A 16,625-nucleotide genomic window follows, 5' to 3' on the forward strand; every position below is an offset into this window, starting at 1 on the left:
CAACACAGATTATCTTACTTAAATTCAATATCCATACTTTGAAAATGAAATGTTAAAACATCTATTTGGGGCATTCTAATAAATAAAGTGCAGGTTTAAAATCAAACATGTGACTCACCAGAATTAGGCCAATGTTTACACAATCCAAATGGCTGCTCTTAGCCATGAATGCAGCACTTTATATTACTTGGCAACTCTTGGGGGATTTCCTTAAATGAACCATGGCGGTACTAGTTTAAGAAAAACATTAGCCAAACTGTCCTCTTAAGTGAAATAGTACAAATATTTTCTTCACACAAATTTGACAGGGGAGGGGAAATCTCTAATGCAAACCCTTTAAACAAGTCTATTCTCTCTGTTTAAAAAATGAAAGACAGATGATGAAGGAATGTTTCTCTCTATGGAATTATTCTAGCCAAAAAAAAAAAAAAAAAGAGAGAGAGAGAGAGATAGAAGAATGATAAGAGTACCATAACCATACAGGAATTGATGGTATACTTCCTTAAAATGATAAAATAAATATAAAACTCAGCCCAAACCAGGATCTTATATTTTTTTTTTAATTTTTTTATTGTTATGTTAATCCCCATACATTACATCATTAGTTTTAGATATAGTGTTCCATGATTCATTGTTTGTGCATAACACCCAGTGCTCCATGCAGAACGTGCCCTCCTCAATACCCATCACCAGGCTAACCCATCCTCCCAACCCCCTCCCCTCTAGAACCCTCAGTTTGTTTTTCAAGGATCTTATATTTAATAGAGAAACATGAGAGTATCTCCTACTAAATCTGGAACAAGGTAAAAATGCCCACTATCTCCACTATAATTTAATATTGTGTTGAAGGTATTTGCTCATACCATTAGACAAAAGAAAGCAATCTAAAGCGTAAGAATTTGACAGGAGAAATTGGAATTTTCATCGTATATGATTATATACCTAAAAAACCCAAGAGAATCTATGGGAACACTACAATAAACAAATCAACAGCACTTACAGACAAATCAGGAAGAAGACATAAGGGAAGAAAAGCCCTCAATTATAAGAGCAAAAAATAAAATAAAATATGTAAGCAAGAGAAATTCCAAAATGTTGAGGAAAACAAACACTCCTGAAAGACCAAAAAATAAACTTGAACAAATGGAGACACATAACATGTTCTTAGATGGGAAGACTCAAATACCATAAAGATGTAAGTTCGGAGGTAGGTGATAAATAAAAAGCAAACCCAATAATTTAAAAAATTATGTTTTTTTCAAGAGCTGGACAAGTGGATAATAAAGCTTAAAGAACATATAAACAAGAATTGTAAGGAAAACCCTGAAAAAGTACAGCAACTGGGGGTGAAGGTGGCTACTTTTATCAGTTATTTGAACTTGATTACAAAGCTTCTGTAAATAAGTTGAGTACCTGAACAGACAGGCCAATGGAAAAATAGAAAATATAGAAATAAATCCAATAGCATTTTTAAATTAGAACAAACAGAATCTCAAATCCATAGGGGTAAAAATGGACTTTTTAGTAACTGGTATTGGGACAATTAGATAACTGGATAGCTATACACAATAAATAGCATACACCAGAAAACAATTCTAAATAGATCAGAGAATTTAAATATAAAAAATTAAACAGAGAAGTCCAAAAAGAAAACTTGAGTAAATTTCTCTATAACTTGTGAGATGGAAAAATGTTCCTAAATATGCCTCAAAACCTGAAATAATAAGAGAAAAAACTATTAAATTTGATTTCATAAAAATAAAGAACTTTTCCATGGTGACATAACACTGTAAACAAAGTAAAAAGGCAAATACCAAACTGGGGCGAAATGTTACAATTATAAGCAAGACAAAGAGTAAATATTTCTTCTCTTCTTTTTCTTTTTCTTTTTTTTTAAAGTAGGCTCCACACCCAGCACAAAGCCCAACACGGGGCTTGAACTCATGACCCTGAGATCAAGGTGTGAGCTGAGACCAAGAGTCGGATGCTTATCTGACTGAGCCACCCAGGTGTCCCAAGAGTAAATTTTTCTAATATATGAAGAAAAAAAGGCTAACAACTCTAGAAAAAAATGGGGATATAGACATGAAGGGACAATTCACAGAAAAAGAAATTAAGATGACTGTTACTCATGTGAGAAGATACTCAACCTTGTTTATAATAAGATAAGTAAAAATTAGAACTATCACAGGATATGATTTCTCATCTACAAGGATGGCAAAACTCTAAAAGTTCAACAACACACTCTATTGGGAGGCAGCAAGGAAACAGGCACTCTCCTACACTGCAGGTGGTAACATGAAATGCTGCAACCTCTATGGAGAGGAATTTGGCAATATCTAGCAAACTTACATATGCATTTACCCTTTGATGTAGCAATCTCACCTCTGGGACTATATCCTTAAGGTAATACTGGCAAAAATATGCAAAGACATAAACAAAAAGTTATCTACTGAAGCATGATTTGTAATAGCAAAAGAAAGGCAACAACCCAAATGTCCACCTGGTGATGGGCTGCATGAACTGTGGTATAACCACTCAACGGGGTACTATGTGACTGTGAACAGGAATAAGCATACCAACTAAGATGGCTATAATAAAAAAAAACAGATAATAACAAGTGTTGGTGAGGATGTGGAGAAATCAAAACCTTCATACACTGTTGGTGGGACTGGTTTGGAAACAGTGGCATTCCCTCAAAATGTTAAACACAGAATTATCATACGAAATAGCAATTCCACTCCTAGGAATATACTCAAGAGAAATGAAAACATATTTTCATACAAACACTCGTATAAGAAAGTTCATAGCAGCATTATTCATAACAGTCAAAAGTTAGAAATAACCCAAATGCCCATCAACTGATGAATGGATAAACAAAATATGATCTAGCCATACAATGGAATATTATTCAATAACAAAAAGAATAAAGTACTGATTCATGCTACAACATGAATGAACTTTAAAAGCTATGCTAAGTGAAAGAAGCTAGTCACAAAGGACCACATATTGTATGATTCCATTTGTATGAAGTATCCATGATAGGCAATTCTATAGACAGTTTTCGCTGCCTAGAGCTAAGGGTTGGGAAGGAAATGGGAAGTGACTGCTAATGGGTTAAGGGTTTCTTTTTGAGATGATAAAAATGTTCTAAAATTGATAGCGGTGATGGTTGCACAACTCTAAACATACTGAAAATCACTGAATTGTGCATTTTATATAGGTGAATTGTATGGTATATGAATTGTATCTCAATAAAGTTATTAAAAAAAAGGGTTAAAGATTATTTTACTATTCACCAGCATATATCATTAAGAAAGCAGGGTGCCTGGGTGGCTCAGTCAGTTAAGCGTCTGCCTTCAGCTCAGGTCATAATCCCAGGGTCCTGGGGTCGAGCCCCACATCAGGCTCCTTGCTCAGCAGGGAGCCTTGCTTCTCCCCTGCCTGCCACTCCCCGCTGCTTGTGCTTGCTCTCTCCCTCTCTGTGTCAAATAAATAAAATCTTTTTTTTAAAAAAAAAAGAGGGGCGCCTGGGTGGCTCAGTCGTTAAGCGTCTGCCTTCGGCTCAGGTCATGATCCCAGGATCCTGGGATCGAGCCCCACATCGGGCTCCCTGCTCGGCAGGAAGCCTGCGTCTCCCTCTCCCCCTGCTTGTGTTCCTGCTATCGCTCTCTCTCTCTCTCTGTCAAATAAATAAAAAAAAAAATCTTTAAAAAAAAAAAAGAATCTTAAAAAGCATGGAAAATAAAGGTGTGTATTATATGCTCTTCCTTCTCTAAGAAGGAAGATATATGAATCTATGTATATATACTATTATTTTTAATGGAATAATAAAGTATATAAATTTTTAAAATTTACCTATGAGGGAAGGAACGATTAGGGTGGATAGCACCAGAGTAGATGCTAGAAACCTCTTTGAATATTTCTTGTTTTTTAGATTTGACTTGGAATCATGTAAATATTTTAAATAATTATAAAACAAATTATTCCCTAAAAAGTAATCCCTAGGGGTGCCTGGGTGGCTCAGTTGGTTAATTGGCCAACTCTGGATTTCAGCTCAGGTCATAACCTTGGAGGCCTGGGATAGAGCCCTGCGTTGGGCTCTGCACTCAGTAAGGAGTCTGCTTGAGGATTCTTTCTCTCCCTCTCCCTCTGCCCCTTCCCCTACTCAAGTGCATGCTCTCTCTCTCTCTCTCTCTCTCTCAAATAAATAAATAAATAAATAGTAATCCCTAAAAATAAAAATAAACATATATACGTATCCAGTTTAATTTGTGGCATAACCATAAAGAAGAACTATTCTAAGTGACTTTAAAACAGTAATTTGTCTATTCCTAGTGGGATATATCTTAAGGACAAAACAAACTGAAAAATAATTTTCAGCAGCAATCATATTTTTGGTGGTAGTATTATTACTTTTATTTTGAAACGGTTGTGTGAAGTGTGGATTAAAGCAAACAATGAATTAAATTATGTTAGTGTTACCGAGAACCATAATTTTCCATGTGGGATAAGGAGAAAGATGTGAGATTGATGCGAGAAGCCCAGTAGCCTTGAATCTGACCTGGAAGGGTAAGTATGAATTCATGGTGTATATTAGGAAGAGAAAAAGAAAAAAACTATTTCTTAGCTTTGGCCACTAAAAAGACCTAAAAATAATGATCACCCAGGAGCAATGAGAAGTCCTAATACCCAGATTGCAGTCTCTAAATATTATTTCCTACTAAAGCTAATCAGACTCATAGAAGAAAGTCTAATTCCAAGCCTAGGGTAGGAAATATAAAAGATGAGCACAGAAATATCTTAGTCATACCAGAAAGCAAGGACATTATCAAAGACAAACAGAATCTTAAAAAGGAATCAGAAGTTACTTGAAAAGCCTCCTACTAGCCAAAAATGGGACAATTGAGCATCATTAAGGAAAATGTTTTAAACTTACCAAATATAATTACATCAATGATTCATAATGACATTAATTAAACAAGCAACTAAAGAATGAAAGAGTACCTTAATTGATGGAGAATGAAAAGGAGTTGGAGGAAACCAATTCTTTTTGAAAACTGATAAAGAATCAAGCATGTAGCCTGCCTTTCCTACATGAACTATAGGTCAGTTTAATCAAATTGTTGATGAGAGGAGGTTCCTTTTACAGAGGCAATCCAGCTAATAAATGAGAAGGAATCAACAGTACCAACAGGACACGTTATAGATAAACAAGTTTTTTCAATAAATTAACTGCAAGAAAATTATTAAATAGATAAATAAGCGGCAAAGAGAATCTACAGATTAAAAGAGACTTAAACATATCAATCAAACGCAGTGTATGAATTCTGTAAGGATCCCAATTAAAACAAAGCAACTAAAAAAAAAAAAAAAGAAAGAAAGAAAAAGAAAATCCAGGAAATGTGAACACTGACTGGATATTTGCCAATATCAAGGAATTATGACATTTTTCAGATACGGTATGCTGTTAAGTTTTTTTAAGCCTTTATTTTTTAGACATACATTCTGAAATATTTATTGATGAAATGATATAAAGTCTAAGATTTGCTTTAAAATAATCCAGTTAGGTCTGGGGGTTTAGTGAAACAAGAATGGCCGTGATTGTTATAGCCTGGGACACATGAGCGTTTATTGGGCTATTTTCTCTACCTTTGTATATGTTAATTCTCCAGTATAAGAAGGTTTTTAAAAATTTTAGCAACTAAAAAAAAATTTTAGCATCTGTGAAAAATGTTTTGTTATGTAGCTCAGTATTTTCTGAGGTTACAAAATGCTCATCACACTAAATTCCTCCTGACTGGGTTCTTTTCAGATAATCCATGGCTTTCATTTGAACCTTTTGTTTAGAAATACAGAACAACATTTATACCCTCATAATCTAATAGTTGTGGATAAAATGATAAATGCCTTAGCACTAAAATTTAACTTATTCTATACTTGCAAACTAATTTTAAACCTGAAAAGGTATATTGCCTTTAACTGATTAAAGATTATAAATATTTTGATTTTATACCACTTAAGGTAAGCTTTCATTTAAAAAATCAAGTTTCACACTCAACAGAAACACAAACAGCTCCATTACCACAGTTGGCAGTCGGTAAGGAAACTAAGCATGATCAGGTGTATTGAATTTCAAACTTGAACATGCATCTTTTGTGCCTTTTCCACAAATTCTTTGTTATAATCTGGAGATTAACAATAACAGAAGAATATTCTTTACCTCCTTCTTACTTTAAGACTATCCACGACACAGCCTGGGGTTTTTACGAAGATGTTCACCAATAAGATGAAAGATCTAAATATGAAGGACAAAAGAGTGGTCTCACCTGTTGCCTGTATAGTGAGAGTTTGCCTTCAATTGGCTCATTTCTCATCATTTTCTTTTCAATCAGCTGATTGATCTGTGTGTTTATTTCATTTATCTAAAACAGTATGAAAGTAAAGAAGGTTAAAACTCTTCCTACGATTATACAAACTAAGTGACATCTGGCCAAACCAAGCTTTGAATTTACTGTTCTTATCATCAGTGATTTCATGGGAGGAACAGGTTCATTAATGTTGTAAGTGGGCTGTTATGGTTATTTTTAGAAACAATTTACATTTCATAGTTCATGATATATATTTACATATTTTGATGACTTATATAACCATCTATGTTTAAATTATACTAAAGTATTCTCTGTGAAATATTTGTACATTATTATCAGAAAGACAATTTTTACAAATCTGAAGTTACCCCTCACCTAGCTTGTGACTTTCAAGTCACTGCAAGTGATAAAGCAAATCCAGACTAACATTCCCCAGGGATTTAGTTCAAGGAATTCATGAACCCAACTGAGAGCTGACATGGATGACATCTAAAAACCCTTCCTGTTCTAATGATCTGTGATTTGATGATAGCTGCCATTTATCCTACCCATTAATCCTTTACCAAATAAAATAAAAGTGAATAAAGCCAATAGAAGCATATAGTCCCTCAAGTAATAAAAAAAAAATTACATGGCTTTCAGTATATCTATCCTTTGAAAAGACTAGAGTTCTCCTGTTAATTGTATGACATTAAATTTGAGCCAAATCTCACTTGGACATGTAATTTCTATAAGTAAATTAAAATAATAAAGTGGTCAGAATTATGTATTTAATTATAGTGGCTATTAAGCACATATTAAGCACATTAAAGGATTAGCAAATCAAAATCTCAATCGTCATAATATTTGTTATTTTTTAAGAATACACATCTGATTGGTGCTTTATTTCTATAGTATAAAAATTTTATAACATAAAACCAGGTTTCAATAAGCATTACAAGAAAGTTTAGTAATTCCAAAGCAGGCATAAAAGGCTAATACAAATATTTTAGTTTTAAATATAAAATTGCTATAATATTATTTTTGGAAATAAAAATTAATGATACATAAAATATTTTAAAATTTATACCATCTAAATGATTATATTCACGAATACATAAACCTATGAGTCAATCATATGCATTAATTTACATATTCAAGCTACTTAGTTTCCTAATCAGTTGACTAAGTCTTTATAACATCATGTGGATTAAGTAACAGCATTACATGCTACAATTTCTCACAAAGAACCCCTCATAAAAGCTGTCAACTCAGCACAGGTTAACTTAAAAGTCAAGGGCAGGACACTATAGAAAGCAGTTCACATAATTTTCACAGGACTGGGGATGAGATAAAATTGGGAGCTATAAAAAGAAGATGATTGTCACTTACTTTAGATTCAAGCTCAAGAAGATCAGAATGGCCCATGGCAGGCTCTGAAACCACTTTTTGTAAAAAATGCAGTTCTTTTTTCTTGCTCTCTAATTCTTTAGGAAATTTTTCAGTTACCATATAAGAATTAAATTTTATCTCCTCCTCTAGCCTCTTCATTAAACCTTTAAAAATAAAATAAAATATTCAGCCCAAGAGAGTAGGTATAGTGATACTTTGTGCACTTTAAAATAGAAGACCTGAATAATAGGCATATCTATTGAAAGCAATCTGTATAATAAAAAATTGACCATTGAAATTTTTTCTCCAATTTTTAAAAAGTAATCTCTACACCCAACATGGAGCTCAAACTCACAAACCCAAGATCAAGAGTCACACAATCCTCTGACTAAGCCAGCCAGGAGCCCCGACCATTGAAATCTTTTGATGTTAGTTAGAATGATAACAAAGGACAATTTACACAGAAGAACATTAATATAATTTTAGAAAACGTAATATTATGATCTTTCCAAATTGCTACCTAATTCTTTTTTATACTTCACAACATACAAAAATAACATCCGCAGAGCCAGGTATCTTTCAGGTCTTTTTTGCCTTTAAGTATTTAAAGCAGTCCACAACACAAATGGCAACATAAATGAAATCTCACCCAGATTCTTTCTTCTATAAGTGGCCATTTACCCTTCTTCTTTCACAATACTTCTGGTGCAATTTATATTTCTATTCTAATACTTCATAAATGTTAATACATTATACTTTGTCAGCTTCAAACCAATGAAAACATTACTAAAAGTACAAGTTAAAATGCAAAAAAAAAGAAATTATCTACATTCATAAACACTTTTGGCTTTCCATGTTTGGTAGTTTTGATACTGTAAAGTATTAGCTTACAGTAAGTGGTAACTTAAATTATACTTTAAATACTTAATAAGTTTTCTTATTTTGGTAGAGCACACAAATATATACACACAGAGATTTTCAGTGAATAATGGTTTTGTTATAAATTCCCAGGCTAGAGAGCTTTAAAAAGTTTATTTCAGATCTTTCCATTACACATTTACAAATTCTGGCTTGACTCTTTAAAACACTGGATTTCCGGTTTAAGTAATCTACGTAGGTAGATTGCATAATAATTTGGCCCAAAGTCTTAACATTATTTTTAGTTCTGTTGTGCTAACCATATATTAACATGTAAAAATTTATTAATGGCAAAATCACAAGTTTTCCATCCATCCCTACAATTTCCCCCTGTTTTTAGGGACTGGGGAAAGGGAGAGAAGAGAAAGTGTTTAATGAATCAGACTATAATTAGGCAGTCATTCCTACATGGTTTCTGATTAAATCTACATCCTGGCATCTTTGGCTATTAGGTGACTAGTTTTTCCATCTTCAAGTTCTTAAACTACATGTAATCAGAGATGTAAAGAATCAAATCTAAAATGTTTTTAAAGATTTAAAAGTCTTAAATATTATTTTCCTTATTTAAAAGAAAGATTTGGGGCACCTGGGTGACTCAGTCAGTTGAGCATGTGACTCTTGATTTCCGCTCAGGTCATGATCAGGGTGGTGAGATCAAGCCTGTGGTCAGGATCCGCCCTCAGAGGGGAGTCTGCTTCTCTCCTTCTTCTCCCTCCCCCACCCCTCATGCTCTCCAGTGCTCTAATAAATAAATCTTTAAAAAAATAAAAGAGAGATTCAAATTTTAGAAAATACAAATTCATGTATAGTGATAGAAAGCAGATCAGTGGTTGCCTGGGAATAGGTAGAGGGACAGAAAGGGGCAAAAAGGAGCTATTACAAAGGACACAAGAAAATGTTTGGGGGTGATGGATATTATTTGTTATCTTGATTAAGGTTGATGGTTTCACCAGTCTGTACATTATGTCAAAACTTATCAAGTGTATACCTCAAATATGTGCTGTTTATTATATGTCCATTTTACCTCAATACAACTGTTAAAAAAATGTAAAAACAGGGTTTCTGTCACATTTTAAATTCTTCTCTTAAAAGTTCTAACTTAAGACCTTGAAAGTAGTCATACGTTCTATGCAGCTTTTAAAAAATTATCTTTCAAAATCCTGGTGAAATTAAATAGAAGGTCACTAAGATCTCAGTAAACTTCTTGATTAAAAACCCTCTAGAAATGTCTTACTGGCCCTACTATAGTTTAATGAGTAGCTTCTTTTATATAATAAATCTCATGAAAGTGTAGAGTATAAAGATGAATTAACTTCCATGAGTGTTTTATAATAAGGCTGTTACTCTGAAAAAATACAAAGCACATTCCTACACTAAAAATACTTATGTTATTTATGTAAATGGAAACTTTCCCATAAGTCATTTTTTTGTTACTTAAAAAGTTTAGATAGACCTTGTTAAAGGAAATACCTGGATCAATTAAACATATTTCATCTACCCTTTTCCCAGGCTGCTGAATACAACCCTTAAGATTGTCTCCAGGAAGATGTTAACAAAGCAAGAACTCCTTAACTTGCTGCTCCCCACACCCTGTCCACCCCCAAAGGACATATATTGCACACATAATATCTTATTTTTATGTTTTCAGCCCTTTTTTTCTTACTTAACTCCCCTCCTATCTGAGGAAATGATCATTTTCTTCCTATCCAGGGATTTGGTCTCTACTCCTACCTCCTAACTACTTAACAGACTATTTACTGAAGGCCTGTTGTGTGTAATTTAGCATGCTAGGGCCTGGAAATAGAAAGACCAATTATGACTTGGTGACTAGTCTGGAGTTGAGTTGAGTCAGATTCAGATAATGCCAACAATTAACATATTGTGGTAATTGCTGCAGAACATTCAGTGCACAGCACACAGGAAAGGCTGCTATCACTTCTCACCTTCTCCTCATGGATCTTCAATCTCCATTTGTCTGACTGACTCTCTTCAGCACACAATCACCCTACACTACTACCCTCTCTCAGTCTAGGCACAGTACTGTCTTCCTCATTCATTTGTACACTCCCTCCCGCTCTCACCTCCTTTTCAAAGACAAGCAGTCAGAAGAAGCCTACCCTTTTATCTCTCCTTCATCTACTATATTTATGTTCTTTCAGGTCACTGTGCCTTGGCATGGAATGTCTTCTACTCCTTCACCTTTCCGACTTGAACTTAACTCAGGTGCTACCTTGTCCAGGAAGCCATTTGACTCTGTGATAGGGTTTGGTGCTTTGCCTCTTTGTTCTCATAGAACCCTGTGCTGAGCTTCATCAGCAAATTTGTAAAGCTGCATGATCACTATTCATTGCCTGTCTTTCCTGTATTAGACTGTGAGAACCTAAACATCTTTTTTCTATTCCTAGCACCCAGCACAGTTCCTGACATGTAGTAGATGTTCAACAAATACTGAATTTATGCACTGTAGGTTTGAGATAATTATTTCTATTACTACTTAACAATGCAATTGATTTTATTTAGCAGCATCTACTAACATATTACTTATATTAATATTTTACACCAACATCTCAAGAGATGCATAAAACACAATTTTATTTGTGAATTTTATTACTAAGTGAATAATTATGTATTTCCTGGCCCAAACAACTTCTCTTTAGGCTAGAAAGCCAATGCAAAATAAAGACTATCAATTCAAATAAAAAATGAAATATTGCTAATGCTATAAATACCTCTGGATATTCTGTGTAGTTGTCAAAATTAAAACATAATAGCAAGAAATATTTAACCTAGTAAGATTGAGGACAACAGATATTACAGAAATACATTTTCAGGTGAACATTATAAATTGTATTAAACTGCACTGATCAACTACTTTTCTGTATACCAAATCTTTCAATTCTTATACACACTACCTTCATTTCAAAAAATTCACTATTAATAGTAAGTTCTAGTACTTAGTAAGAGTAGGCCTATACAAATTACTTATTGATATTAATTCTTAAATGGCTATATTTAATGGGTTTCTTTTGAAGATTTATCTTACTTTTTTGCACTAAACTGTGAAGGAACCTACATCAAATCCAAAGAATACACACTAAAAAGATATAGATTATACTAAGGAGAAAAAAAAATCATAAAAAAGTATTTTCTTTGTCCCGAAAATTAACATTCTCCTAAAAAGTGAAAACTTAGTGAATGAAGAATGAAATGACCCCAACAACTAATGCCTGGCAACTTCCAAGTATTGCTTGAATCTGAATTTATAAGACTAAGAGGCATAAGAGAATCTATGGAAAGCCACTAATTAACATGTATTAACCATATGTTTTGTAGGTAACACTATACTGGTTTTTCAAATATTAATTAAATATATTATATTTCTTTGATTCTGAGATGCCATTGATTAAATAACAAATATCATGGTAAATGTACATATAAAATGTAAGATATATCCCAATGGCAAAAACAATTAAAATGGGAAAGAATATGGGTCTAGAATTAAGGAAATACTGTATTATCTCTTTTAAGAGCTTTATTGAGATATAATTTACATGCCATAAAATTCATCCATTTAAAGTGTGTAATTCAATGGTTTTTAGTAAATTCAGAGTTGCACAACCATCACCACAATTAATTTTAGAACATTTTTATTGGCTCTGAAAGAAGCTCTATACTAATTAGCAGTCCCTTCCTCCCCATACCACATACACACAAGCTGTCATCTCCTACAACCCCTCAGCCCTAGGCAATCACTAGTTTGATTTTATCTCTCTAGATTTGCTTATTCTGGACATTTCATACAGATGGAATCATATAATATGTGGTCTTTTGTGACTAGTTTCTTTCACTTAACATGTTTTTGAGGCTCATACATGTTGCAGTAGATATCAACACTTCATTCCTTTGCATTCCATTGTGTGGATATACCACATTTTGTTTATTCACTCATCAGCTTAGGGACATTTGGGCTGTTTTCACTTTTTAGCTATTATGAATAAGGCTGCTGTGAACATTTGTGTACAAATTTTTGTGCGGGCATAGGTTTTCAATTCCCTTGGGTAGATACCTAGGAATGAAACTAGGGTCATGGTAACTCTATGTTTAACCTTTTGAGGAATTGCCAGATATATTTTTCAAAGCAGTCGCACCATTTTATATTCCCACCAGCAACATATGAGATTTCCATTTTCACCAACACATGTTATTGTCTGTCTTTTTTATTCTATGACTTATAGCTTAGAGTATAATATTTCATATAATACTACAGAAAGATGAATTAACCCTTGAGCAGCTAGATTTTTACACTGGAATATTTCTCCAGTACCAATGAGAGCTTTCCACTGCGCTTCCAGTGTACATGGTCTCCCTTCTGATGAGCAACAAAACTTTAAAAATGCCTGGGATGGATTTGGTGGTGTAATCTGGAAATATCACAATTTATCTTCTAAGTAAAGCTAATGTGACAAAAGAGCCAGGATACCCATGTCATTAGCACAACCCAAGGGTCCAACATTTATTCCTTTTCTTTATAGCCCAGGCTTTATAACAATTATTCACATCTTCTCCATCTATCTTTTTCATAACATCCATCCTAAGTATTTTATATGCTCATACACCAGAGAGCCTCCCTCCATGGTGGTTTTCACTCCCTTCACTCTCTGACCAAACAGTGAATGGGAATTATAAAACCCCAGGTAAAAACTTAAGGATGTCTTTAACAGGGCTCTCATCCATTAACTAGGAGATGACACTTTAAAATGCTTAGCTATCACTAGATGATAATTAATTCCCATGAGTTGATTGCTTTAACTAATATTCTCTGATCATCTGTATCATACAATAGTTTCCACTTACTTTCAGGCTTTGCATCTGCTGCTGCATGGCGCATACTTTTCAGCTGATTTTGTACTCTTTGCAGTCTCTGCACTGCATGAAATAGCTTTAAAATACAAATAGATCCATTATTTGCTTAGTCTATTGAAACCTACCACTCACATAGACAAGCAAAGAAAAATACAAGTTCCACATGATTCTTGTGATATAAAAAGAACAAATAATAAGAACTAAGAAAATTACTATGTTGGGCCCAAAATGTAACTGGTTTTCTCAATACCTTTTCATGTAAAGCCTTTTTAAAAAAAGCTTTCAGAAAGTTAATTGATCTTTAGTTATTGGTTGTACTTAGTATTCAAGGAAAAATACTTGGTAAAGAAATATACACTCCAGGCTTTTCTTGTTATAACATGGTTTTCTTTTTTTTTCCTTTTTTTATTTTTAAGTGATCTCTATACTCAATGTGCAGCTTAAACCCACCACCCCAAGATCAAAAGCTGCATGCTCCACCAACTGAGCCAGCCAGGTGCCCCTAATATGGCTTTCTTAATTCTAAGAAATATTAGCATCCTCACAAATGATGTCTTAGAATCAGACACTGATGCTAAGTAACCATTCAGGGCCCAAGCAATGCAGCTTACTGGTTCAGGGGAACTACCATGATGCCAAATCAAGTTCCAAAAGAGTCAAACATCTCATTGAGTAGGAAATGGAGCTGATTTGAAGTATATTTTTAATGTATAAGTCTCCTTAGTTTTAAGACAGATTTTTAATAAAAGTAATCCTTTCGAGCCAAATTGTTTTTTCTTTAAGGCAAAGTCTAAAAATGTGGAGTATGGGTGATTTTGAGCCTTTTCATGATTTGCTTATTTGCCACGGTAATAAATTGTAGTGGATACTGTGATCAGTAGTATAAATGGATATTCTCATAGCACCAGAATCTCAGGACACCCTTTAGAGATTCTACCAGTTTTATCAGCAGTTAATCTTAATGCTTAACATTACAATGAATGCCCCAACTCATGTTGGGTCAACATGAGTTAAGCATAGGCCAAAAGGTAGTATATAGATACATACCGGGTACAGAACCCAAAAAGTAGTATTATTGCTATTGGTGCCACAAAATCCTCTTAAGAGTATTCCATCATGTTAACAAAAGGAAACATGAACTACAATTGTAGAATTCTTTTTTCTTTATATTTGAATGATCAAATTTACTATTTCTTTCATCATGAGAATATAAACTTTTATGAGGATACCTGATTCTTTTGTTCCTGTTTCTGTTGTGCAAGAAATTCTTCTCTCTCTTTTTCAACTCGAAGTTGCCTTGCTATTTTAAGCATCCGTTGATGATTCTGAACTGTCTCCACCTACAGTAAGGGAATTAAGTAGTACATGTTACTGTCAAGTTAAGAAAGAAATTAGCATGTCACGTGACTCAGACATCCACTTATTTCTTTTTGGCAAACAGTACTCCCTAGAGATGACAGTAAAGTTCCATACTCCAGGTCCTTAAAAGTTCTGGGCTACTGCCTAGGGAGATTCCCTTTCTGTCAATGTCATTTGAGTCCATCCTCAGATGTACACCAATGCCTTGCTTAATCCTTATTTCTATTCCTAAATCTTTGCAAGTCCTTGGGACTTGGGGCCAAAGTCTTACAGTGCTAATTCTTGCCTTACCCTTTTCTTCAAACGTTCAACTCTCTTAATGAGCTGATCCTTTTCTTCCTCCATTGCACTGATATCCTAAAAAGGAGTCACGAAGACATTATAAGAAAAAGCACTCTTTGTAGATTTCAAATAAAGTTTTCATATGATTGTGCATCGACCGTCTTCACTACTTTTTTTTTTTTTTAAAGATTTTATTTATTTATTTGACAGAGAGAGACACAGCGAGAGAGGGAACACAAGCAGGGGGAGTGGGAGAGGGAGAAGCAGGCTTCCCGTGGAGCAGGGAGCCCTATGCGGGGCTCGATCCCAGGACCCTGGGATCATGACCTGAGCTGAAGGCAGACGCTTAACGACTGAGCCAGCCAGGCGCCCCGACCGTCTTCACTACTTATAACCAGATCATTAAGGAACAAAGATCCTCTTTTGGATAAAAGGTATTTTTATTTCCCCTTAGGGTTCTTTATACAGGATAATTTATTTGGCAGCTTAGTGTTCATTCAGAAAAGCAACCAAAACAGGTTATAATATAGCAAGGTAAAGATGCCAACCAGCACATTTGTGTTCTGATTCCAAATATGGGCACACGATTTTTCAAAAGTCTTCTATAATGGAAAGTGTACAGGCCTAAAACCATGAACGACAGCTGCTGACATCCCATCTGCTCTGTTAAATACCCAACTATATATTCTGCCAATTTTCCATCAAAATTATTTTTAAGGCTATGATTTTTTTTTAAAGATTTTATTTATTTATTTGAGAGAGAGAGCATAAGAGAGGGGAGGTCAGAGGGAGAAGCAGACTCCCCGCCGAGCAGGGAGCTCGATGCAGGACTCGATCCTGGGACTCCAGGATCATGACCTGAGCCGAAGGCAGTCGCCCAACCAACTGAACCACCCAGGCGCCCGAGGCTATGATGTTTTTAAGACATAAATTTCTGTCTGGTTTTGTCAATTAACCAATTCCCTTCCTAAAAATATAGACTTCAAAAATAAACCACCTTCCTTTTAACCAGCTCCATAATATTTTCTAGTGAAAACAAACAAAAAATCCTTCCTAAACTTAAAAAACTAATAGCCTATCACAGTAATACTAAAGAGAAAAATATACATAGTAGTTAGCATTGATAGGATCTGAGGAACTAGGCATTCTTACTCACTACTGGTGGCATTGTACTAAGGAACAATATCAAAAGTCTTAAACATATATACCATCTAGCCTGGTAACTCCACGTCTGGGAATTTGTCCTAATAAAATATGCATGGAAGGTCAAAGACTTCTCTATGAGGAGTCTCACAGATGCTAGTCATATCTAAAATTTGTAAATTACCAAATGTCTGAGAATTATTAAATAAACTATGGCATAATACAATGAAAGTCATGAAAAATAATGCAGAAGAACATTTAATGACAGAAAAACTCCTGATATGACATTACCTGAAAGAAGCAGATTACAACACTTAT

The 16,625-nt window shown here is 34.2% G+C and overlaps 1 protein-coding gene across 8 annotated transcripts in view; it reads right to left on the reverse strand.

The window, feature by feature from the left end:
- IFT81 (intraflagellar transport 81) overlaps window positions 1–16,625 on the reverse strand; it is a 181,983-nt gene that overhangs the window by 53,767 nt on the left and 111,591 nt on the right. For 7 of the 8 annotated variants that reach the window (XM_078061006.1, XM_078061010.1, XM_078061009.1 and 4 more), the window contains 5 exons: window positions 15,174–15,239; window positions 14,753–14,863; window positions 13,515–13,599; window positions 7,743–7,906; window positions 6,330–6,425 (listed from right to left, as the gene is read on the reverse strand). In XM_078061006.1, coding sequence (XP_077917132.1) covers window positions 6,330–6,425; window positions 7,743–7,906; window positions 13,515–13,599; window positions 14,753–14,863; window positions 15,174–15,239 — 522 coding nt within the window. The remainder of the gene's footprint in view (window positions 1–6,329; window positions 6,426–7,742; window positions 7,907–13,514; window positions 13,600–14,752; window positions 14,864–15,173; window positions 15,240–16,625) is intronic. The other variant, XM_078061007.1, reaches the window with a different exon arrangement.

The sequence above is a fragment of the Halichoerus grypus genome, chromosome 13, assembly GCF_964656455.1.
Source record: "Halichoerus grypus chromosome 13, mHalGry1.hap1.1, whole genome shotgun sequence".
Lineage (NCBI taxonomy): Eukaryota > Metazoa > Chordata > Mammalia > Carnivora > Phocidae > Halichoerus > Halichoerus grypus.